The sequence below is a fragment of the Salmo salar genome, chromosome ssa27 (assembly GCF_905237065.1).
Source record: "Salmo salar chromosome ssa27, Ssal_v3.1, whole genome shotgun sequence".
Taxonomy (NCBI): Eukaryota; Metazoa; Chordata; class Actinopteri; order Salmoniformes; family Salmonidae; genus Salmo; species Salmo salar.
Genome location: NC_059468.1, coordinates 33,769,966 through 33,795,939, shown reverse-complemented (window position 1 = coordinate 33,795,939; position 25,974 = coordinate 33,769,966). Strand labels below are relative to the sequence as shown.

The 25,974-nt window shown below is 42.5% G+C and overlaps 1 protein-coding gene across 4 annotated transcripts; it reads right to left on the bottom strand.

Annotated features, from left to right (window-relative positions):
* Positions 1–23: 23 nt before the first annotated feature.
* LOC106588986 (diacylglycerol O-acyltransferase 1) lies at positions 24–25,971 on the bottom strand. 4 transcript variants are annotated; one of them, XR_001324747.2, is made up of 17 exons: positions 25,329–25,971; positions 24,819–24,906; positions 10,740–10,780; positions 10,429–10,514; positions 10,112–10,164; positions 9,521–9,626; positions 9,210–9,338; positions 5,443–5,517; positions 5,176–5,279; positions 4,684–4,722; positions 4,463–4,504; positions 4,318–4,384; positions 3,102–3,147; positions 2,731–2,828; positions 2,439–2,526; positions 2,261–2,323; positions 24–2,125 (listed from the first exon to the last, which is right to left on the bottom strand). XR_001324747.2 is itself a non-coding variant. In XM_014178582.2 (17 exons), the coding sequence occupies exons 1-17, from the start codon at positions 25,562–25,564 to the stop codon at positions 1,979–1,981; spliced, it is 1,476 nt and encodes a 491-aa protein (XP_014034057.1). In that variant the 5' UTR covers positions 25,565–25,971; the 3' UTR covers positions 24–1,978. The 4 variants fall into 4 exon arrangements, 2 of the variants coding, with proteins under 2 accessions (XP_014034057.1, XP_014034055.1); XR_001324746.2 differs by having other exon boundaries at positions 3,102–3,214; positions 4,318–4,362; XM_014178582.2 differs by having other exon boundaries at positions 2,731–2,796.
* Between the last annotated feature and the right edge of the window lie 3 nt (positions 25,972–25,974).

Here is a 25,974-nt window from a genome sequence, read left to right as displayed (position 1 = left end):
GTACAAGAAAGCAAATAGTCAGGTTACAGTTCCACAGGCAGGATTTTATTTAATAGAAAAATCTACCCTCTCACCTACATATGCAATCCTTTGACTTCACACTGGTATTCAAGGTTCTAGAAACATATTACCCACTAGATTGGGGGCTTAAAATAGATCTTTAGTTGAGTTACAGTATAAACAAACATCACATTTTGAAAATACCTCTTACCTGCCCATCAAATATACACTAATCTTGATTGTAAATGAGCAAACTTCCTGAATGAATAGTGTAAAGAATGAAAAGTGTAAAGAAAGAATTAAAACCGAACTCAACCAATACTTATTTTCTACAATGACAATAGAAACTAAGCACTTTAGTTTCTCTGAAGTGAGAATACAGGCTGGATTTGGTTTATGTGGCTCATGTAGAGATGTCAGGCACACGGGCATGAATAAGTAGGCAATTTGCTGAAGAAAAAAGGCATGTATAGACTGTCCTACTGAACATGAAGGGTTGAGGGCTAACTAGACCACAGTTCCAGTATACTAGTGACAAAACAAGGATCACTGAAGTGCAGAAGGTCTGGAATGGAGTAAAGGGACAAATGCATACTGTATGTTTGGTACAACACAATCAATATGGTTATTACTATTTGGATCACCAGCATCTTTTTAATAGGATGGCAATATTGGCATAAAACAACTTATTGTACTTAAGCTCTGATTCATCTTAAGAGCACTTGTCTATTTAGTACATTTGGGGGAGGGGGTAGATAAGCTTTAATATTGTGGCTTCTATCAATGTAATTGTCTGCATCATCCCCCATCTATTTTTTTTGGGTAAATATATATTTTCCTTCCCCCCCCTCAATTTTTGCTAAGTTATATTATTGATCGATTTGACTGACTTTAAAATCACCCAGCAGTGCTATTTGCAGAGTTAACTCCAGGTAAATGTAGCATTTTGTCAGCCATTCCTGAACCTGCGACCAAAAACAAGCTACATATGGACAGTACCAAAACAAATGATTCTCTTCGCAGCAAAATATGCAGAGCTGGGATGGTTGTATACCCTATAACATTCTATTGGTTGCAAGAATTTTGTATAAATCATTTTAATTGAAAAACTAAGTTTTGAATCCAGTGTCGTTTTGTGTATCAGTTCATAAACCATGTGCCATGGAATCAGTACATTAAAAATCTCTTCCTAGTTATTTTGCAATATGGCGCAGCTGTACATTTTTCTTGGTTCTTAAATTGAAACTGGTATACTTTATTTACCACAATTTTCTTTAATGCAGCACCTACAGACAAGTTCTTTACTTTCTCCCCCTTATACTTGCCTCTTCCATTTGTGGTAATGCTGCAATTAGTTGGTTGTAATGGAGTAGAACAGACATTTCCATATTTTTCTTAGCTGCATGTGCAACAACTCCACCAGTTCCATTTACAAAGATTATGGCAAAAAAAAAAAGTGTATTTATTAGCAAACAGCATGCATTGTAGTGCAAACACATTAGTTTCACAAGTGTAATAACAGATTTGGCTTGACTTATGCACAATACATGTGACTGGTTATTACTGCAGCCACATGAGTTCACAACTTCAAATAATATACTCAGATCATTTAATCAAAGGCAAGAAAGATGTGTCAAACACATGAGGAAAAGCAGCACACCGATTTGTAAGGTTTATCTATAGGAATGTCTGCATTGATCTTCATAGTTGTAGACTAAGTAAGAAACAGAGAAAAGGCCTACAAATGTTCTCTAGTTTTGTCAGGGCAGTGTTTCACAGCAATGATAGGACGGGAGCCAAGTCTCTCTGATGTATAAGTGCATTAGAGAAATGGTTTCTGGAGGCCAAACTATTTACTTAGTGTAACATTCTTACTATTCAGTCAAGCTTCATAATATTTTTCCCTTTCAAAGTAAACATTTGACATTCAATTTGTCCTTTAGTATAATGTATTGCTCCTCTGCTTGCGACCAACTGTTCATGATTGTGACATGTAATGTATTACGTAGTAGTCGTGGACGTACATCAGCACGGCGACGGGCTGGCCAATGATGAGCGAGATCCAGACTGCAGCGTTGCCATGGTTACCTCTCAGGAAGCGGCCAACAAACCAGGCAAGGGGAATCTGAAAAGGTCAGTTTTAGGGGGAAACCGTCCTTTAACACTGAACTCTAAAGCCAGGTACTTTAAAAACCTGTGTGTGTAACCACTAACAGAGGTCACCCAAATCCACCGTTTGATAATGAAAAGGTTGTCTGACCTGAGACATCATGCCCATAAACGCCCACAGTCTGAACATTTTCAGAGGAACGCTCACCAAGTACTGAAAGAGAGGGAGGAGGATTATTACAGTGCAGCCTTTAACACTGACATGTAAAATCAGGTAAGTCAAGTGTGAAACCATGAGTCAGCGTTCGATGGCAGCCACCCACACAAACCTCGTGAAAGAAGGCGGAGACCAGGAAGACGGCCGTCTGGGCGACCCACTTATTCGCTCCCCTCCTCATGATGGGCTTGTAAAAGTGGCTGTGGAGAACGGATGATGAAAATAAATGATTTATTAGTTTGGAACTGTAGACAGTAACCCAGAGTGTACTTTACAGTAAATCTTAAAACCATCCATTATGTCACAGAAGGTTACGGCACTTAGTGAACACACACTGCCATAAAGTCAGTGCTGTAGGTGGTGGTATTGTTTCAATCAATGTTATTTCTTCAACTCCTACTCACCGGAGGCACCACTTGTGCACAGGAATGTTCCAGTTAGACCAGAAGTAAGTGACCGTCTCAGAGTTCCTACAAAACAACATGTGACCGTCTCAGAGTTCCTACAAAACAACATGTGACCGGCTCAGAGTTCCTACAAAACAACATGCGACTGGCTCAGAGAGACAAAGTTGCAACTGTATATGACATGGAGGGAAAGGATGTGCAGGGCAGCCTCGCTCTTGAAGTAAAACAATTGTTTTGACTAAGCTATTTTAGCATTACATCTATCACTACATGTAACCCAAACAGATGGCACAATTCACATGGTATCACTGCACGAATAACAAACTAAAAACAAATACAAGGCTAACTGGAAATCAACATCCACTTACCACCAGTCCCGGTAAAACTCCCTGTCCCCAAACCGCATCAGCTCAGCTACGAAGTTCATGGAAGAGTGGAAAAACCAATAGAAAAAGATGAGCCAGATTAAATGATTGGGAACCTGTTGGGGTAGAGGGGAGAGGAGAGGAAGCCTTGTGCCATTAGACAGTCTGGACATTAAGGATTATGTACATACAGTACCAGTCAAAAGTTTGGACACCTAATTCAAGTGTTTTTCTTTATTTTTACTATATTGTAGAATAATAGTGAAGAAATCAAAGCTATGAAATAACACATGGAATCACGTAGTAACCAAATATTTTATTTGAGATTCTTCAGAGTAGCCACCCTTTTCCTTTGACAGCTTTGCACACTTTTTTTGGTTACTACATGATTCCATTTGTGTTATTTCATAGTTTTGATGTCTTCACTTTTATTCTATAATGTAGAAAATAGTAAAAAAACAACAACCTTGAATGAGTAGGTGTCCAAACTTTTGACTGGTACTGTATGTATGTGTTTACTGAGTTACAGTCTATATAAGGAAATTAGTCAATTGAAATAAATGAATTAGGCCCTAATCTATGTATTTCACATGACTGGGCAGGGGTGCAGCCATGAGTGGGCCTTGGAGGGCATAGGCCCACCCACTTGGCAGCCAGGCCCAGCCAATCAGAATGAGTTTTCCCCCACAAAAGGGCTTTATTACAGACAGAAATACTCCTCAGAAATTCTGACAACAGCTCTGGTGGACATTCCTCCAGTCAGCATGCCAATTGCACGCTCCCTCAAAACTTGAGACATCTGTGGCATTGTGTGACAAAACTGCACATGTTAAAGTGGCCTTTTATTGTTCCCAGCACAAGGTGCACCTGTGATCATGCTGTTTAATAAGCTTCTTGATATGCCACACCTGTCAGGTGGATGGAATATCTTGGCAAAGGAGAAATGCTCACTAACAAGGGTGTTAACAAATTTGTGCACAAAATTTGAGAGAAATAAGCTTTTTGTGCATATAGAACATTTTTGGGATTTTTTTGTTTCAGCTCATGAAACATGGGACCAACACTTTACATTTATATTTTTGTTCAGTGTAGTTGATTTTATTAAAACACAGTGTGCGTCTATTTATGAAAACATTTAATATTTTTTTTTTTGGGGGGGGCGGGGGACAGCCTTAATGGAGACATGGGTTTAGGTTATGTGGTCTGTATTTGTACTCACAGCCAGTTTCAACATGCGCTCCATCATTCTGGAAAAGTCCATATCCTGCCATAGAGGGTACATGAAACTAAGTCACCCCTAAGCACAAAGGAATGGAGCAGTTGAATAGACAGAAGTCTAACAGACAACGGATGTTAATATTTACCTGGAATGGTTTCATCGAATTCTGAATCGTCGGCACTATCCACTGAAATCAAATAACATCCAGATTAGTGCATCTGTGAGACATGGTTAACATAAAAGTATACCTTGTTATTTGGGATAATAAAGTCACCCATTAATCAAAATAATTTTAATCTGGTTTGATGAGTGAAAATACACCAAATAGCAACAAATGTCAGTATGGATAACACATAATGAACGTACCTGTTGTACCAATCCAATCAGTAACTGTATGAAGAAAAGCTGGAAAAGATTTGAGATCAGTTTTTAGATGACACAACATCTTTCAAAATGTATTAAAAGAGGCAATCAGCAGTTGCTACATACATTTTTTGAATTTATGATATGTACCCATTGATTCTTGAAGAATGTAACTTAATAAATGCCTCATGAGATTAGTTTTAGTCCAATGTTTGTAAATAAAGTGAATGCAAACAAACACTGCATAGCCTCAAAACATGGTAAAAAATATAATGGGATGGTCTGTTCTTGCATCCATAGCTCCATCTATGAATTTGAGAGTGATTACATATCTCCAGTCCCATCCCTCAGCTTTTTAGTGAAACAGTTGTGGGGAAAAATGCTTTAACTGCGAATTGGCCCTTTAAAAATATGTTTTCATAATCGCAGTGTGTATTATTTAGGGTGCATGTAAATAGCACATCTCTGTTTTCATGATATGATCTTTGACCTCACCATCTCAAAGAGTCTCCTCAACAGGAAGCTCTTGCGTATCCGTGGTGACCGGGGGAAGTTCAGCTCATAGCAGAGTGTTGGGGCAAACACAAAGTAATAGATATCTGTGGAGGGAGGACAGTGAAACACAAATTAATTCATCTTCTTTTGAAATAAGAATTTTGTACGTAAAAATTGTTTATTTGGATTTATGGATTACATTATTTTTCAACAGTACACTGCAACTAGCTACTAGTCATTATGTTTTGCATCTCTTTCTGTTCTGACCTCTGTGTGTGAGATTCCCAGGGTAGGACACATGAGCATGTACAGCTGATCCATTTGACTGGGCCACAGATGGACCTATGGGGGCATAGAAAGTTTGGATGAAAAAAAACAAATTATTTCTGACAGCAGTACTTCTACACAACCAATAGATGGCGATGGCAGAACAGTAACTTTTCAGAAAGTGTGACATTGCTGCAAACATGAGGGTGCATCTAATCATCTGTGTGTGTGTTCGTATTTATTCAGGGGGCAAAATATACATATTTAAACAAACGCTGAAAGCTTTTCGCAGTAAACAACAGCCCAGCCAAAGAAACAGGTCACAGAAGTTACTCATACAGCAATGAGTCATACAGCTAATTAAATACCCGTCTATTTCTCCTCACATCACACGCATTTTGGAGAGGTCAGCGTAATTATCCTGGGATAGCCAATCAGATCTCAGCCAGCATCCGTGTTATCGAGAGGGCGCAAATTGAGAGAAGACCCAGAGCTGTGTGTGAGTGTGAGAGTGAGTATGTCAACATTCTAATTTGGCGATGCTATCCAGTTGACATAATTACACTAGCAGCACTGGAGTAAAGATCAAATACCAATAATGTCAACCAGGTAGAGTATTATCCTCTGGAGGGTGTACTGTAGAAAGATGGCAGCCATAGAATTTGAAGCACCTCTAACATTTTTGGCTATTTGTGCTTTTACTTAAATTAATGAATGTCCTAATTATGCACACATGCATAAATACACAAGCAAACAGACACACACACACGCAGCAAGTAAGGTAGGTAGTATGAAGGTAAACCTGTATGCTGAGTTCATCTCAGCCTATATTGCCTTCACGTTTGGCCCTGATGGAGATATGGATTTCCCCAGAGAACACTGCTACTCCAGCTGCTCTCTCATCATCTGACTATGTGTTCTCTCATAGTCCGAGAGCATCTGGTCGTCGCGGTGGTGGCACAGAGCTATTCATTTCTCTTAAATAGAGATTTTCTCTTCCCCCCCCCCTCTCAACTGTCTCTCTCATTTGAATTCCCAGCAGTCACGGTCCCTTCTCTCAAGCTTAACATTATTGTCATCTATCGCCCACCTGGTGCCCACAATGACATTGACACCTTGATAAGCTAATTTCCCAATGATGGCTCACCACTAATCGTACTGGGCAACTTTAACCTACCAACGCCTTTCCACTCCTTTCCTCTTTTGACCTCACCCTTTCCCCAATCACAAGGCAGGAAATATGCTTGACCTCATCTTAATGTCTCTGGCAACTACTTTGTTTCCTTTTCTCTCCATCAACCCTACCTACTCAGCCCCTACCCAGATGGTCTCCCTCAACCCTACCTACTCAGCCCCTACCCAGATGGTCTCCCTCTCCTCCAACCCTACCTACTCAGCCCCTACCCAGATGGTCTCCCTCTCCTCCAACCCTACCTACTCAGCCCCTACCCAGATGGTCTCCCTCTCCTCCAACCCTACCTACTCAGCCCCTACCCAGATGGTCCCCCTCTCCTCCAACCCTACCCACTCAGCCCCTACCCAGATGGTCTCCCTCTCCTCCAACCCTACCTACTCAGCCCCTACCCAGATGGTCCCCCTCTCCTCCAACCCTACCTACTCAGCCCCTACCCAGATGGTCTCCCTCTCCTCCAACCCTACCTACTCAGCCCCTACCCAGATGGTCATGTGCCGCTGCAATCTTCACTCTCTCTCTTCCACTACTTTCTCCTCGTCGATCCTCTCTCCCTTCTGCTAAATCCTTGTCCTTTCTGTTTCCCGACTCTGCCTCTTCGACCCTACTCTCCTCCCTTTCCGCATCCTATGACTCTCACTGTCCCCTTTCCTCCCGGCCGGCTCGACCTTCCCCTCCCGCTCCATTGCTGAGTCCTTCACTGCGTGCTAACAGAACAGGAATGCGGGCAGCTGAGCGGAAATGGAGGAACACTACCGGAGGACCTATCATCCTTCCACTCCCTCCTCGCTACCTTCTCCTCCTCTGTATCCACTGCTAAAGCCACTATCACTCTAAATTGAAATATTCTGTCTCCAACCCTGGGAAACTCTCCTCCATCGTCCTGAATCCTCCACCTCCCTCCGCAGACAAAATCCGCTACTCATTCACTAAGCCTACTGAGCCCACTGATCCCACTCACACAGAACTACCCCACTTGACCCCACTCCCTTCCTCCCATTGCACACTTCCCTTATCAAGTCATCGTTGACCACTGGCTGCGTCCCCTCTGACTTCAATATGGCCAGAGTCCCTTCCCTTCTCAAGAAACCAAGACTTGACCCCTTTCACGTCAAAAACGACAGACTGGTATGCCTAATGTCTTTTCTTTCAAAAACACGTGAGCGTCTCTGACCAGCTTTCTCGTTATCTCCCTCAGAATGATCTTCTTGACCCTAACCAGTCAGGCTTCAAGGCTATTCACTCAACAGAGACTGTTCTCTTCTGTATCACAGAGCCTCTCCACTCTGCCAAAGCTAACTCTTTCACCTCTGATCTCATCCTCAGATCAATCCGCTGCCTTTGACACCTTGAACCATCAGATCCTCCTTTCCACCCTCTCAGGGTTGGGCATCTCATGCTCTGCACACTCCTGGATTGCATCCTACCTGGCAGGTCGCTCTACCAGTTGGCATGGAGGGGATCTGTGTCTGGACCACGTGCTCTCACTACTGGTGCCCCCCAAGTGTTCTCCTCTTTTCATCAAGTCACTCGGCTCAGTCATATCCTCACATGGTCTCTCCTATCATTGCTATACAGATGACACTTAACTACTCTTCTCCTTCCACCTATCTGACGCCCAGGTGGCGACACATCTCCACGTACCTGGCAGACATCTCAGCTTGGATGTTGGCCCACCACCTCAAGCTCGACAAAACTGAGCTGCTCTTCCTCCCAGGGAAGACCTGCCTGCTCCAAGATCTCTCCATGATGGTTGACAACTCCACGGTGTCCCCCTCCCAGAGTGCAAAGAACCTTGGCGTGACCCTGGACAACACCCGGTCGTTCTCTGCAAATATCAAAGCAGTGACTCGCTCCTGCAGGTTCATGCTCTACAATATCCATGGAGTACAACCTTTCCTCACACAGGAAGTGGCGCAGGTCCTAATCCAGGCCCTTGTCATCTCCCGCCTAGACTACTGCAACTCTCTGTTGGATGGGCTCCCCGCTTGTGCCATCAAACCCCTGCAACTTATCCAGAATACCGCAGCCTGCCTGGTGTTCAACCTTCCTACTCCTCCCACACACGTCACCATTCTCCTCTGCACACTCCCTTGGCTTCCAGTCAAAGATCACATTACCTTCAAGACCTTGGTGCTTGCCTACGGAGCAGCAAGAGGACCTGCCCCTCCTTACTTTCAGGCTATGCTTAAACCCTCAACCCGAGCACTCCGTTCTGCCACCTCTGGTCTCTTGGCCCAGTCAAAGCTCTTCTCTGTACTGGCACCCCAATGGCGGAGTCCCTGACCATCTTCCAAAAACCTACGTCTTTGAAGAGTATCTTAAATAACTCCCACGGTGCCCCCGACACCCCCCCACCCCCAAAAAAGGTCCCTTGTCTTTTCCTACTAACACTGACTTTGCTGATAGATACTTTGAGGGAAAATGTACACGACATGATGTGATGTCTCACCAAGCTATCTTAAGATGAATGCACTAATTGTAAGTTGCTCTGGATAAGAGCGTCTGCTAAATGACTAAAATGTAAAGTTCGACACAGTGGTACTACTGGTCAGTAGTGGTCAGTAGTACTCACATGAATGGGAGCGGGTCAGGGTGCGGGCTTTGGTATGCCTAATCTCTCTGCACCACATGTTAACGTCTTTATATGAGTACAGCTTCATGAAGAGGATGGTGTACACACCCAGGGCAAAGACTCCACCAGCTGGACAAGAAAAAAATTATTGATATTATCAAGCTTTACAAAACTATATGTGCCTCTTTTAAATACATCCGCTCTGAGAAAAGCCTTTAGTCTTTTTGATCAAGAAATATTTTTTTAGCCTAGACACATTAGATCTATGTATATGACCATGCAGCGTAAGCATCACGATCAGGCCATCTCACCTGGGGTCATGGAGGTCAGCGTGAGCACAGTGGCTGATGGGAAACAGAGGAGGGTAGTCAGATTGACCAAGTAAAGAAATGTTCCAGTCGTCTCTGAGATGGTGCCCTGCAGAGCAACAGGAATTAAAACCATTGTTAACACAGTGGCCCGAGCACAGGATTAAAATTAAAACTATCTGGGATCTCTGTGGGACAGGGGTGGTTCCAGAATACATGTACCAGTAAGAGTGTGGGTACCAGTGAGGCTGTGGGTTCGAATCCAGCCCACTCTTTCTAGTACATCCTTTCCCCTCTCCTTCCACCTTTCCTGTCAGTCTTTACCTGACCTATCTAATAAATATTAGGGGGGTGAAATACAATATAATCCTTATCTAAAAAAAAACAAGTGACCTTCCAAAGACACAAAGAACAGCCCTTGTTGTCAACTAGCTAGAGGAGCCACATTGGTTTTGATTAGAGGAAAATGCTGTCCCCCTCCATTTCCAGCTAACAGATGTCTGAAATGTTTGTGTTCACGAGCAACAGAGAGATTAGTAAGATTTCACAGTGCATCGTTCACATTAGTCCCAGACATTATGGCACGACACTCACCACAGATAGCCTCCGCTCTGTGTACAAAGCTGCCATTATGAACACGTTGGAGACTGCAGGAGGAAAAATAAAAAAAACACACTCTGGTATTCAACAAAAGACAGCTGTATAATATTGCTACATTGTTCCAAAATGAGTACATTTGCCCACAGTTGGTGGAAAAACACTTGATGGTATTTTAAACAGGTATAGACTCAGGTTGCTAAGCAACAAAAGCCAGACAATGAGCTATTCAAATAAATAGATTTTGGAAGATGTACAACCACCACAATAATACAGTTAGCATGCCAAAGAGGAAACGGATTAAAGCTATATACCAATGACAAGGCATGGTGCAGGCCAGCTATATGGGTCTTTTAAGAACAGTGAAACAACTTGGATGGGGTCCACCAATATCCCATATCTATCAGAGAGAGGAGGGAAAGAGACAAAAAAGTCACATGGATGGATATTTTTGTTCACAAGGAGATAGTTATGAGAGGCTTACTACAGAAGCTGTGGTCAAAATGAATGGATCTGCGGTGATGGGAGATACAGTTCGGATCTCAGTGATCAACACATGATGATATAGAAGTTTAACAGACTAGACTAATAGATATTTGGGGTGCCTATAGCTGCACATACTTACTTTAGAAGATTCTCCAGGAAAAGGCGTGCATTGCTCAAGACCTGCAATACAAGACATTTTGTAATCAGTGTGTGGCAGGTAGCCTAGCGCTTAAGAAGAGCGTTGAGCCAGTAATCAAAATGTGCCCTTGAGCAAGGCACTTACCGCTAATTGTTCCTGTAAGTCTGTCTGGATAAGAGCGTCTGTTAATGATTAAAATATAAAATGTGCTTTAGGGCTGACCCCATTTAATCGACTGGTCGATTGTTTAGTTAATAGGCTGCTGGTAGACTTTTTGTCGAGCAATGGCATACATACATACATACATACATACACAGCACCTGTCGGAGTGGACTAATCCATTGCAGTCTGCGGGGATGACACACCAGTAGTATATTTACCATCATTTGTAATCTACAATGTTTGTTTGGTTATGGAAAATTATTTTTTAATGCATTCAATATATTATTATTATTATTATAATACTCTTACCATTGAGGAGTGGACACGTTGTTTGCAGAACACATAACCTAGGCTACACTTGTGAGAAAAAGTTTATTCAATTCCATTTGCGAGTTGTCAATTGATTAATGGTCTTTTGTTTGGATCGCTCCTGTCAATCTTGAGAAAGGACACACACACACACACACACACTTGATTACGTATAGACTAGGCTCACCTCAAATCAAATCACATTTTATTGGTCACATACACATATTTAGCAGATGTTATTGGTCACATACACATATTTAGCAGATGTTATTGGTCACATACACATATTTAGCAGATGTTATTGGTCACATACACATATTTAGCAGATGTTATTGGTCACATACACATATTTAGCAGATGTTATTGCGGGTGTAGTGAAATGCTTGTGTTCCTAGCTCCAACAGCACAGTAGTATCTAACAATTCACAACAATACACAAATCTAAAAGTAAAATAATTGAGTTAAGAAATATATAAATATTAGGACAAGCAATGTCAGAGTGGCATTGACTAAATACAGTAGAATACAGTATATACATATGAGATGAGTAAAGCGGTATGTAAACATTATAAAAAAAAGTGATGAGTGTTCCATTATTAAAGTGACCAGTGATTCCATGTCTATGTATACAGGGAAGCAGCCTCTAAGGTTCAGGGTTACGTAAACGGGTGGAAGCCGCCTAGTGATGGCTGTTTAACAGTCTGATGGCCTTGAGATAGAAGCTGTTTTTCAGTCTCTTGGTCCCAGCTTTGATGCACCTGTACTGACCTCGCCTTCTGGATGGTAGCGGGGTGAACAGGCAGTGGCTCGGGGGGTTACTGTCCTTGATGATCTTTTTGGCCTTTCTGTGACATCGGGTGCTGTAGGTGTCCTGGAGGGCAGGCAGTGTGCCCCCGGTGATGCGGGCGGTGCAGTTGCCATACCAGGCAGTGATACAGTCCGACAGGATGCTCTCAATTGTGCATCTGTACAAGTTTGAGGGTCTTAGGGGCCAAAGCCACATTTCTTCAGCCTCCTTCACCACACGGTCTGTGTAGGTGGACCATTTCAGATTGTCAGTGATGTGTACGCAGGCCAACTTCAAACTTTCCACCTTCTCCACTGCGGTCCCGTGGATAGGGGCGTGCTCCCTCTGCTGTTTCCTGAAGTCCACGATCAGCTCCTTCGTTTTGTTGACGTTGAGGTTATTTTCTTGGCACCACACCTCCACGCCATGCACACCCTGTCTCATTGTTGGTAATCAGGCCTCCTACTGTTGTGTCTTCTGCAAACTTGATGATTGAGTTAGAGGTGTGCATGGCCACGCAGTTTTGGGTGAACAGGAGGGGGCTGAGAACGCACCCTTGAGGATCAGCGAAGTGGAGAGGTTGTTTCTTACCTTCACCACCTGGGGGCGGCCCGTCAGGAAGTCCAGGACCCAGTTGCACAGGGCGGGGTTCAGACCCAGGGCCTCAAGCTTAATGATGAGCTTGGAGGGTACTATGGTGTTGAAGGCTGAGCTATAGTCAATGAACAGTATTCTGATGTAGGTATTCCTCGTCCAGATGGGATAGGGCAGTGTGCAGTGCGATGGCGAATACACCGTCTGTGGATCTATTGGAGCAGTAAGCAAATTGAAGTGGGTCTAGGGTGACATGATCCTTAACTAGCCTCAAAGCACTTCATGATGACAGAAGTGAGTGCTACGGGGCAATAGGCATTTAGTTCAGTTACCTTTGCTTTCTTGGGAACAGGAAGAATGGTGGACATCTTGGAGCAAGTGGGGATAGCAGACTGGGATAGTGAGAGATTGAATATGTCTGTGCACACTCCAGCCAGCTGGTCTGCGCATGCTCTGAGGATGCGGCTAGGGAAGCCGTCTGAGCCGACAGCCTTGCGATGGTTAACACGGTTAAATGTCTTACTCATGTTGACCACAGAGAACGTATTTAGCTTGTCTGGGAGCATGACGGTGTCCATGACGTGGCTGGTTTTCCCTTTGTAATCTGTGATTGTCTGCAGACCCTGCCACGTACCTGGCCGGCACGCAAATGTAGGCCTATAAATGTTCCCATTTGGGGATCTGATACTATTTCCCATTGTCTTAACTCACCATCACCGTGGAGCTTCTCAAAGTCATTTTTTCTTTGCCTCAAACAGTAAGTAAACAAAGTCTGTTTTTACATTAATTGAGAATGACAATAGTTCTCAACGTAAACAATTTGAAACATCTTTCCAGCTCTCTCCAATGTTGATAGCACAAGCTTTGGGCAGACCAAGTTAGTTGATACAATGTTTCAAGTTCCTTGCAGATAGGCCATGTGTAGCCAATGTGATTTATAGGATAGATAGAGATTTTTTTTTTTAAATCAGGATACTTTCTACCTGTGGGCTGCAATGTTTTTATTTGTTGGCTTTATGTAAGCTATTTTTACATATTGGCAATATAGTTTTAGATAGAGTTTTGATTAACCACATGACATTGACTTTGAGATGGTAGCATTCTGTCATTGCACCACACTATCTACCACAAACGGTTACAGCATAAGCTCGTAACTTTTAAAGGAAGAATCACTGTACGATGACCTTATTATAAAATGAAATGAAACTGTTCCACGAAAATGTGCAAATGAAAATCATAACTGGCACGCAGATCAGTAGAAATGGTACGATAACTTGGCATGCCAAATGGAAAAGGTTGCCGACCGCTGGTGTAGCATGTTACCCGGCAACTTCAGGAGTTAAAAAAGGTAGAATCTGCAGAAGGCCAGCAGCAGGTGGAGGAGGGTCAGGATTTGTTCTTCTGGTTAGGCTCCTCTTTAGTAATTTGTGTGTCTTAATTTTTTTTGATCGCTGTGCTTAAAGCATCAGACAAGCACAGTAGCCTACATATAATTGATTTTATTCAAACATAGAATGTGTCTATATGGAAAATTACACATTTAAACATTTTGACCAATTGATTGTTTGAAGAGACGACTCTTGGCCGACCAATACTTTTTGTTGTTGTTGGAGACAGCGCTAATGTGCTTTACCAATTGAAAAAGGTACATCAAAAGGTACACTGTGATAGTAAGCTTAGGCTATGCCATTCTTATTAAAGGGATTCTCCAGTACTTTTGTATACTTTTTAGCCAGTAGTTATGAAAGTAGCACTCATGAGCCAAAAGTCATCCCTAAAAATGGCATACTACATCACATTATGTGCAGATATGTGCACCACGTCATTGCTCTCGCTCTGTGACTCATATGGCGTGGGGCTGAAGCTCATTGGTTGAACTCGAATTGCTAGGGTGCTGGCCCACGTGGGGGGAAATGTAAGGCAAATGGTGCAGCACAGCTTCCAGAAAAACAGTTGCATTCTACTAGAGATTTCATGGTTAACTGAGGTAAGACAGTAATTCTGCTCATAGATTATGAATAGATTGACACATTCAGCCCAAAGCAGGAAGTTTAAAAAATACTTAGTAGTTGCCAAAGTTCCGGAGCATCTCTTAACTTCTCTATTGTATTGACAAAATTCATACAAACAAAATCATATGAATGAAAAGACATTGATCAGTAGTAATTTCTGTTCCAGGGTGTTAGTTTAGTAGTTAAGATGAACGCACACCAGTCTGGACCAAAGATAGGATTCTATCTTGATTTTAACAGGTCAAAGTCTACTGCCCTATGTTGATATGAGCCATACTTAATCATCTCCATTCTATGAAGGCTGATAACAATCTATTCTGGCAAAAGATAACCCTGGGAACCAACCCACACAAGGCAGAGTAACTTGATACAGTATGGCTTGTTTTTCCTCCTGTATTTCTCCAAAAACAAACAGGAGATGAGATGTGGGATCAACAAGGGTGAAAAAAAAATATAAATATATACAGTATCTCACAAAAGTGAGTACACCCCTCACATTTTTGTAAATATTTGACTATATCTTTTCATGTGACAACACTGAAGAAGTGACACTTTGCTACAATGTAAAGTAGTGAGTGTACAGCTTGTATAACAGTGTAAATTTGCTGTCCCCTCAAAATAACACAACATACAGCCATTAATGTCTAAACCGCTGGCAACAGAAGTGAGTACAACCCTAAGTGAAAATATCCAAATTGGGCCCAAAGTGTCAATATTTTGTGTGGCCACCATCCTTTTCCAGCACTGCCTTAACCCTCTTGGGCATGGAGTTCACCAGAGCTTCACAGGTTGCCACTGGAGTCCTCTTCCACTCCTCCATGACGACATCACAGAGCTGGTAGATGTTAGAGACCTTGCACTCCTCCACCTTCCGTTTGAGGACGCCCCACAGATGCTCAATAGGGTTTAGGTCTGGAGACATGCTTGGCCAGTCCATCACCTTTACCCTCAGCTTCTTTAGCAAGGCAGTGGTCGTCTTGGAGGTGTGTTTGGGGTCGTTATCATGTTGGAATACTGCCCTGCGGCCCAGTCTCCGAAGGGAGGGGATCATGCTCTGCTTCAGTATGTCACAGTACATGTTGGCATTCATGGTTCCCTCAATGAACTGTAGCTCCCCAGTGCCAGCAGCACTCATGCAGCCCCAGACAATGACACTCCCACCACCATGCTGGACTGTAGGCAAGACACACTTGTCTTTGTACTCCTCACCTGGTTGCCGCCACACACGCTTGACACCATATGAACCAAATAAGTTTATCTTGGTCTCATCAGACCAAAGGACATGGTTCCAGTAATCCATGTCCTTTGTCTTCAGCAAACTGTTTGTGTGCTTTCTTGTGCATCATCTTTAGAAGAGGCTTCCTTCTGGGACGACAGCCATGCAGACCAATTTGATGCAGTGTGCGGCGTTTGGTCTGAGCACTGACAGGCTGACCCCCACCCCTTCAACCTCTGCAGCAATGCTGGCAGCACTCATACGTCTATTTCCCAAAGCCAACCTCTGGATATGACGCTGAGCACGTGCACTCAACTTCTTTGGTCGACCATGGCGAGGCCTGTTCTGAGTGGAACCTGTCCTGTTAAACCGCTGTATGGTCTTGGCCACCGTGCTGCAGCTCAGTTTCAGGGTCTTGGCAGTCTTCTTTTAGCCCAGGCCATCTTTATGTAGAGCAACAATTCTTTTTTTCAGATCCTCAGAGAGTTCTTTGCCATGAGGTGCCATGTTGAACTTCCAGTGACCAGTCAGTATGAGGGAGTGTGAGAGCGATGACACCAAATTTAACACATCTGCTCCCCATTCACACCTGAGATCTTGTAACACTAACGAGTCACATGACACCAAAGAGGGAAAATGGCTAATTGGGCCCAATTTGGACATTTTCCCTTAGGGGTGTACTCACTTGTTGCCAGCGGTTTAGACATTAATGGCTGTGTTGAGTCATTTTGAGGGGACAGCAAATTTACACTGTTATACAAGCTGTACACTCACTACTTTACATTGTAGCAAAGTGTCATTTCTTCAGTGTTGTCACATGAACAGTTATACTCAAATATTTACAAAAATGTGAGGGGTGTACTCACTTTTGTGAGATACTCTATGTGTGTATATATATATATCTTTCCTCATTTCTCACAATGTACCTGTTTTCTGTCATCTGATATAGATGAACTGCTAATTTGCTCTCACCCCTCCCCCCCAAAAATACTCAATACTATCTTTATGTTTGAGCTATAGGTCTTCACAGGTCTAATACGTTTGACCCATTCCCAAATGGACCCATCGCTTTCCCACCCGGCCCGATATGCATAACTTATTATTTTTTAAAGGAGACCCGTTCCGAATGGACTCGAGGATAGTAAGACCCGTTCTGAAAAGGCCCGTGAAAAACAGACAGACCCCAAGAGACCCATTCAGAGAGTAGAAAAATCAAATAAATAAATCTCTGCCCAACCTGGCCAAAAGGATGTTTAGCATCCCCAGTGGCTCTGCAAGCACGGAGAGGATATTCCCCACTGCTGGCCTGCCATCCAGGCACCGTCGCATGAGCCTGAAGCCACAGACAAAAATGAATTTAAAGGCTATAAAATGATTTAATACAAAGAAATGTTGTTTAAATGCTGAGGACCTAATGTCCCTGACTCCCTACCAGCCTAGTGTGTCACACTCACAATGTGTTTCTTTGTAGGCTATAGCCTTGAAATAATTGAAATCATATAGCCTTCTTAGACTGTCTGGCTCCTGACCTATTTAGAGAGTTTATATGCTGTTTAATATGACATGTAGCCTATTTAACATGGTGAGCTTCTTAGATTCACCTTTGTTTATTCAAATACTTTTCATTCAAATCATATGGTTTGGTTTCAATAATTCAAAACCAAATGGTTGGTCCAGGAAGCCACAAAAATAGATGGGTGTTGGTTAAATTGTGATTTTAATGAATGGAGCGAATTTGGAGTGGCAGTTATTTTCTTCCTGTGAGTGCGGACCGCTCCATGAGCGATGAGCGGGATTTCCGACCACTCAACTCTGCTCACATACTCTGGAAGCAAGTCCCCGCAGCAATGTTCCATATTAATGCTCATGATTTTGGAATGAGATGTTCGACGAGCAGGTGCCCACATACATTTGGTCATGTAGTGTAGCTAAGCATCAATTATGCATGTAGCCTTTGGCTACCTAACCTAACATAACATACACTACATTATCAAATGTATGTGGACACCTGCTTGTCGAACATCTCATGGGTTGGTCCCCCCTTTGCTACTATAACAGCCTCCACTCTTCTGGGAAGGCTTTCCACTAAAATGTTGGGACATTGCTGTGGGGACTTGCTTTCATTCAGTTACAAGAGCATTAGTGAGGTCAGGCACTGAAGGATTTGGCCTGGCTCGCAGTCAGCGTTCCAATTAATCCCACAGTTATCCGATGGGGTTGAGATCAGGGCTCTGTGCAGACCGGTTAAGTTCTTCCACACGGATCTCGACAAACCATTTCTGTATGGACCTCGCTTTGTGCATGGGGGCATTGTCATGCTGAAACAGAAAAAAGGGCCTTCCCCAAAATGTTGCCACAAAGTCGGAAGAACAGAATCATGTAGTGTGTCATTGCTGTAGCGTTAAGATTTCTCCTCACTGGAACTAAAGGGCCCTAGCACGAACCATGAAAAACAGCCACAGATCATTAATCCTCCACCACCAAACTTTACAGTTGGCAAAAATTCATTGGGGCAGGTAGTGATCTCCTGGCATCCGACAAACACAGATTCGTCCATTGGATTGCCAGATGGTGAAGCGTGATTCATCACTTCAGAGAATGCGTTTCCACTGAGCCAAAGTCCAAGAGCTTTACACCACTCCAGCTAACGCTTGGCATTGCACATGGTGATCTTAGGCTTGTGTGAGGCTGCTCCCTCATGGAAACCCATTTCATGAAGCTCCCGACGAACAGTTCTTGTGCTGATGTTGCCTCCAGAGGCAGGTTGGAACTCGGTAGTGAGTGTTGCAACCGAGGACAGACAACTTTTAAGCGCTACACACTTCAGCACTCTGCGGTCCCGTTCCGTGCGCTTGTGTGGCCTACCACTTCGCGGCTGAGCCGTTGTTGCACCTAGACGTTTCCACTTCACAATAACAGCACTTCCAAATTGACTAGGGCAGCTTTAGCAGGACAGAAATGTGATGAACTGACTTGTTGGAAAGATGGCATCCTATGATGGTGCCACGTTGAAAGTTAGAGCACTTCAGTAAGGCCAATCTCCTGCCAATGTTTGTCTACGGAGATTGCATAGCTGGGTGCTCAATTTAGTGCTCAATTTAGTTTTTATACATCTGTCAGCAGTGGGTGTGGCTGAAATAGCCAAATTCACTAATTTGAAGGGGTGTCCACATATATATAGTGTACATGACCTGTTAGATATGGAAACTGCAATATTGATGGTTTATTAACACAGCCTACATACAGCGGATAGATGGAGGCTAGGTCAGGAGCCCTTTGATAGAAAGAGAAACCTGGTTAGGCCTACATTAAGCAGCACATGCAGAGGAACAAGCCCTTTCTAACTAGCTGGGCATCATTGTGACAGAATAATATCCTTGATGAGCCCATTTTCTTACGTCAGATGGCATCACTCCTACACAACGTGTGTCAGGCGGAATCTGACGTAAGACGATGTGGTAAGCCATCTGTAAAGGATTGTTGCAAAAAGGACCGTGGACGTCATGCCCATAGAAATACATTCAAATTAATTATATTTCTATGGACATTCCTCGCTGTTAGATCTGTTTTCTAGCGCACATATCCCCTCTTGCCAGCAATTTTCCACTTGAATTTCATAATTATTCATTACCGGGTACAAAGAATATAGGGATGATTTCTGGGGAATGGCATAGCGATCATGTTTCAAAGACAGATTAATACCGGCTTTGGAAATTAGACTTCTCGCTCAGATGCTTTGAAGACGATGGGAAGCTTTTCCAGCAGTCTCTCTTCAAACAGAAATAAATGGGTGTTTATTTTTAGCTAGAAGACATGGGATTCTGTCCGTATTCATTTCAGTAATTAGCATTTAACAATTCCTCCCTTCTGTCCGTGCAAGTTATAAATGCCATGTTCTGCCAGAAAAATGATAAAATACCCTTGAAATTCCAGTCACACTTTTGAAGGAGAACAGGAAAAATGGTTATCCTCAAAGGAAGAAATAAATTCTCACCTCAGACTGTGTCATCACTTGACCTTATCCTTGGGGACAGAATTAACTGTAACACATCATCTGACAAATCAAACAGTTGATGGGAGTCATGAGTGCTCTGGCCTCCCCAGCAAAGTCAAATGACAGCCAATGCCCATTGCCCACTCCATTACTGTAACAATGCCAGCAGCCTAGCATACCAGGCAGACCGTGTTTGCACTGTGTAAATAGGTTGCACCTTGCTTATCTAAACAGTGCAAACTTGACTGATCAAAACATCAGAGACCACATTAAACCCAGCTAAAATGGACCTCCGGTTTGTCCAATGGACCTATGCCAGAAAACTTGCTTGGATGTGTTGTTCGACCTATGTCCGCCAGTAGGCTACAAGAGGCAGGTGGAGTAGCACAATGAGTTAAAATATGTGAAGGGACACATTGTAGAGAGATTAGAGTAAGAACCTCTGTCAGGCTCCTCTCACTGAGAGAAACAGGAGGACAACGTGTTACAGTGTTAAATACCCACCACAGAGTCTATCTGCCAAAGTGTCAAGAGAGGGGTGGTGACTGTCTTTTCTGTTACTGCTACAATGTAAAGTAAAGTTTTAGTTTGTTGATATAAGGGCAAGAAAGTGATCAAGAAGTGAGTGAGTGAGAGCAAGAGAGTTGAATGAGGCAAGCTGTATAACACATGGCCAAAAAGCATCAGCTCTCGTCCGAAGTCTCTTCGTAGCTCATATAACACTTCTCTCTAATAATAATAAAATATGAGGCGGCAAGAGACGAGTTCCTTATTCTCTTATCAAACTGATCATTTTATGTTTGCCGTGCTCAGGCGTAGCGTGGATAAAAATATTGTTTACCATTGCTATTGAGAGACAGCACTGAAAAGACATTACCACACCATTGAGCTACAACGGTTATCTACTGTATGCATGATTCTCACTGTGTAGACAACAGCACAAGAGAAGCTGAGATCTAGCTGAGATCTAGCTGAGATCGGCAGACGGTCAAAACAACTGCAGCTATTGGCAGGAAAGAAGACATGTAGGTCTACTGAGAGACAGAATCAACCATCCATCCTCAAAGCTGATCAGAGTTGGAGTCTGCACAGATCCAATGAATACCCTGATTGACAGAAGAGTATTCAACATGGTATTCAAAAAAATTGCAGTCTGAGTTCCAGAGTCTAAAAAAGACAATATGGGTCCATGCAGATTGATTTTAATAGCCCCAATATAGCTGCTCAGTTGCCAGCAGCATCACTGTATTCTCTCTGTGGCTCTAACCTCAGGGCACCTCCTACAGCAACTGGCTTCCAGCTGAAATAGATCAAAGACCAGACTAACAGAGTGGTGGTGGTTCACAGAGCAACCAGAGGCTTCTGCACAGCCTGCTTTATGAAAATGTAGCAGTGGCCTACTTCTGAATGTCTGTCTTCAAAACACCTTTTAGATCAGGTGATTATTCTGTGAAAGCGGTTTAAGCATAAATAGGTCTCGACGGTTTCAGTGGCAAAACAGGGGCAGAATCCCAGGCCTAGATTTGGTAGTTTATTTGGATCCCCATTGGCTGTTGGGAAAGCAGGAGCTACTCTTCCTGGGGTCCACACAGAACATGACATAATAATGAACATTAATAGACAAAAGCAGGTCAAGGACAGAACCGCATACATTTAAAAAAGATGCCACACAGCCTACATATCAGTACATACACACAAAATATCTAGGTCAAATAGGGAGAGGCGTTGTGCTGTGAGGTGTTGTTTTTAAATCAGTAAACCAGGTTTGCTGTTCATCTGCTAAATCTGAGCTGGAAGTGAGTTCCATGCAATCATGGCTCTATATAATACTGCACATTTTCTTGAATTTGTCCTGGATTTTTTGGTCCTGGATTTGGAAACTGAAAAGACCACTGGTGTGTGTCAGTTGACTATGTAAACAATTTTGAATTTAACACATTAATGTTGCTTCTAAAAATAAGTGATGCAGTCAGTCTCTCCTCTACTTTAGCCAGTAGAGTCTGGCATGCATAGTATTGATATTATCCCTCCAATTACAGTGAAGAGGATCGAAGTGCATCTCTTTATCACAGACAGATCCCTTCCCATCTTTACAACCATTGAATCAATAGGTTTTGACCATGAAAGTTTACAATTCAAGTTAACACCAAGTAACTTAGTTTCCTCAATTTGCACAACAGCCTCACCATTCATTACCAGATTCAGCTGAGGTGTAGAACTTAGGGAATGATTTGTACCATATGCAATGCTTAGTTTTAGAGATGTTCAGGACCCATTCTAAAACGGACTCCATCTCTTTGTTTAGGGCTACAGTGGTTGCTGACACGTATAGGGTTGAATCATAAGCATACGTAGACACCAGGGTTTCCGTTACGGAAAATGTGGCGCCGGACATTTGACCGGCAACTTTTTAAATTTACCAGACCCATATGCATTGGGTGTGTAACCTGATTAGGACGTCCACCCACGGTGCTCAGAATGACAGAAATCACATTTAGAATATGGTAATTCATATTAACAGAACATGCAAGTCAAGGATGCAATGATGTGCAGTCCTTATCGAATTCTGGTGTACTTTGAACATGTTAGAATAACTGTCCACATTTATTTTTCCTCAGCCAACAAGCTGAGTAACGAACAGTAAAATCACTAGCTTATGTCAATCTACTATAGTAGGAAAGTTTACGCTACCTATTCTATTGGTCAGCTCGTCGAGAAAGAAAAAGCCTATTCCAAACAGACTCTGGGACAGTTGTGGGACGATAGATCCCAAGTTCATACAACCAGTAGGCCTAGGCTACATAAAAAAACAGTAAGTCTGATGCAACAGATCAGAATGTTTAACTTTAAAATGTTGATAAACTATTATTTATTCACATTATAAGTGCAGCAATGCACACAAAGCAGGAGGCTACATGTGAATGTTAGTTCCATAATGCAATTAGCAGGAAAACACTCTGTTCAAAAGGGCACTGAACATGTGAGCAGTTTCATGTGTCAAGAGTTGAAAATATTGTTTAGAAAGAGAGGAGATCTATTAGGCTACTTTGAAGCAAGGTATGACATGCCTCATATGTATTAAAACATTCAGAGTTTCAAACAATTAAGTATGTTTTCAAAACACATACTGCCTCCAGCTCATTGCAAAGTGGTGTGTGATGAAGCCTGCCTTCCGTTGCCACGTTCAAAACAACTGGGAACTCTGACTTCAGTACGTTCAAAACGACTGGGGGGAAAGAACACGAGCTCCGACTGGGAGAAAAAAAACATTTTTAACGGTCATCCAACTCAGGAACTCTGGCCTCTTTCTAGTGCCCTGACTTTCCGACCTGAAGATCACTGAAGTCATGATTTAACCTCGTATTTTTCAGAGTTCCCAGTTGTCTTGAAAGCACCACATGATGCTGCAGCAGCGGCTCTCGTGCTGTCTGACAGATTTTCCACTCAAAGGTTCTGTATCTGTACACGTGATAAATAAGATCCATAACAAATATACTGTACACACATGCCAATTTAATTCCACTAAATTATGCAAATTAACCTACAGACCGATAAGCATGACCAGTCAAATGCATTTCCATCAATGAAAAGGTTAAAAAGCAATGGGATTTTTTCTTCTCCCGGACATCAGCTTTTCTTAATAAATACATTTTAAAAAACGGACAAAAGCCAGCTATTACCTGCTAACGGAAACCCTAGTAGACACACTGGCTTTGCTTAATGCCAGTTGCAGGTCATTAGTAAATATAGAAAAGAGTAGAGGGCCAAGAGAGCTGCCCTGCGGTACACCAGACATTTACATGTTTTAAAGAAAACCTTGTGTTCTATTAGAAATATTGCCATATTGTGGATTCAGAGCTGAGGTTGAAAAGCCATAACAAGTTTTTTTTTTTAAACAAGTTGTGGTCAATTATATCAAAGACTATAATGAAAGCTAACAGTACAGCTTCCACAATCTTCTTATTATTTCAACCAATCAGCAGTCATTTTTGTCAATGCAGTACATGTTGAGTGCCCTGAAAGTCTGTTGTTAATTTGTTTAAAGAGAAATAGCATTGTATCTGGTCAAAAACAATTTTTCCCAGAAGTTTGCTGTAAGCTGATTGGTCAGCTGTTAGAGCCAGTAAAGTGGACTTTACCATTCTTAGGTAGTGGAATGACTTTGGCTTCCCTCCAGGTCTGAGGACAAACATTGTTAATAATAAATAAAATAAAAAATGATATGAGCCAATATATTTCGCTACTATTCTCAGTAGCCTTTCATCGAAGTTGTCTATACCAAGTGGTTTCTCATTATTGATGGACAACTTTTCCACTAACTTTATAGAATTCAAAATTACAATGCTTTTCTTTCATTATTAGGTATTTTATGCATGCATATGTTGTTGGCATTTCATGCCTAGTTTGCCAAAGAAAGTCATTAAAGTAATTGGCAACATCAGAAGGTTTTGTTATGAATAAGCCATCTGATTCAATGAGAGATGGAGTTGAATTTGTCTTTCTGCCCATTATTTAATTTCAAGTATTCCAACACTTTTTTCCCCAATCATACTTTTTCAATTATTTTGGTTTCATAAGACAATTTCTTCTTTTTGTTCAGTTTAGGCACATAATTTCTCAATTTACAGTAAGTTTGCCAATCAGATGTGAACTCCTTTTGCATCGTCCCACCCAACCATACAGCTTTTCAATTCCTCATCAATCTACAGATTGTTAACAGCTCTAGCAGTCCGTTTCTTAATAGGCGCATGCTTATCAATAATTGGAAGAAAAGTGCATCAAGTGTAGCATGCTCCTTATTAATCACATTATGTCATCCAACCCCCCCAAAAAAGTATTGTTTTTTAAAAACAAATGAGATTTTTTTTGACTGTGTACCATAGAAATATAATGATTAATAATTATATTTATATGGTGTGTACATGTCCATATTTCCTTAATCATAGGAGGTGGATGACAATTTAATGTGCAATTTGCTATGTACAGAAGGCAGGCTTGCACTTACCAGCATGACCACACACCAGTTCAGGATGCCTCTGTAGTTACTGTATCCACTGGCTGAGCTGAGCAGGGACTCCTGGAGGACATGGCAGCTGGGGAGACAGTAAAAAGGAGTTGATGATTAGTTGAATCAACAGACTTTGTTGTGCGTCATCCAGCCAGGACCAAGATTGAGGATCACTGAATGGTGTACAGCCATAGCTCCACTGGTGTTACACATTTACATTCACTGCAGAATACATGATCTGCAAATGTAGCCTATAGACATGTGGCCTAGATTTCTCTCAAACACGTAGCTAAGCAAAGAGAACATACATGGCGTAAGTGAACCTAGCTGATTAGTCTTTGGCCTCATATTATGAGGAACCTATAGTTAATACCAAAGGCCTTCAATACATAACATTCTGAGTGACAAAAGATCAGTGACAGGCAGCTAGAACTGAAGACATCAGGGATTGAATACGTGTCTGTGACCTCAAAAAGCCGTGTGTTATGCTTCTGTGTCATGCTTTACCTGAGCCTTTCGCATATTTTGCTCCTCTCCTGTGGTGTCCTGACCGGCTCGTGCACCTGTTTTTCCTTCTTCACCTTCCCGTTGCTGTGGCTCGGATGGCTTGGCGTTTTTTCCCCTGCGCTGCTCTGCTTGCTGCCATTGGCTTGTTTCGAATTGCCCCCAGCTGGCGTGGGGCCGATGGTTGATCTCCTTGTCCTGCCTGTCATCATTGGGACTCTATCGTTTCTGTCGCCCATTTCCTAAATTTGATACATTCAACCTTATCTTGCTGGAATTGCACTAGACGTTTCTCCCTCAAGTCTCGGCTGGAAAGTCCAGCCCGTGTTGTCAGCAAGCTGTAGAGGAGCGGGCTGCAGTCCCTGTTGTAAACGCCAACATTCGGTTGATTGAGGAGGAGCGATAGTTTGTATGAGATTCTATGGGGGCTCGCTCTGTCGTCCTGAAGTGAACCGACGAGGACTTCGGGAGTTGAAGTTCTTTTGGTGCTGCCAAGTGGCGCACCGTTTTAATACTTTTGGATTAAGTCATTATAAAAAAAAGCCCTATAAAATATGTGAAATATTATTAATAAACATGTGTTTTTGCTCAAAGTCCACTCATAGCCACGAATTTGCTTACCAGACGATGAAATCGGTGAGAACATAAA

Bases quoted from the DNA above. Each gene is read 5' to 3' on its own strand.
- LOC106588986 (XM_014178580.2), bottom strand. From the start codon at position 25,564: ATGGGCGACAGAAACGATAGAGTCCCAATGATGACAGGCAGGACAAGG. The intron at 10,165-10,428 runs GTATATAGCTTT...TTCCTCCTGCAG, and splicing joins TGCACCATGCCTTGTCATTG to TCTCCAACGTGTTCATAATG. The intron at 4,505-4,683 runs GTACGTTCATTA...ATTTGATTTCAG, and splicing joins TGATTGGATTGGTACAACAG to TGGATAGTGCCGACGATTCA.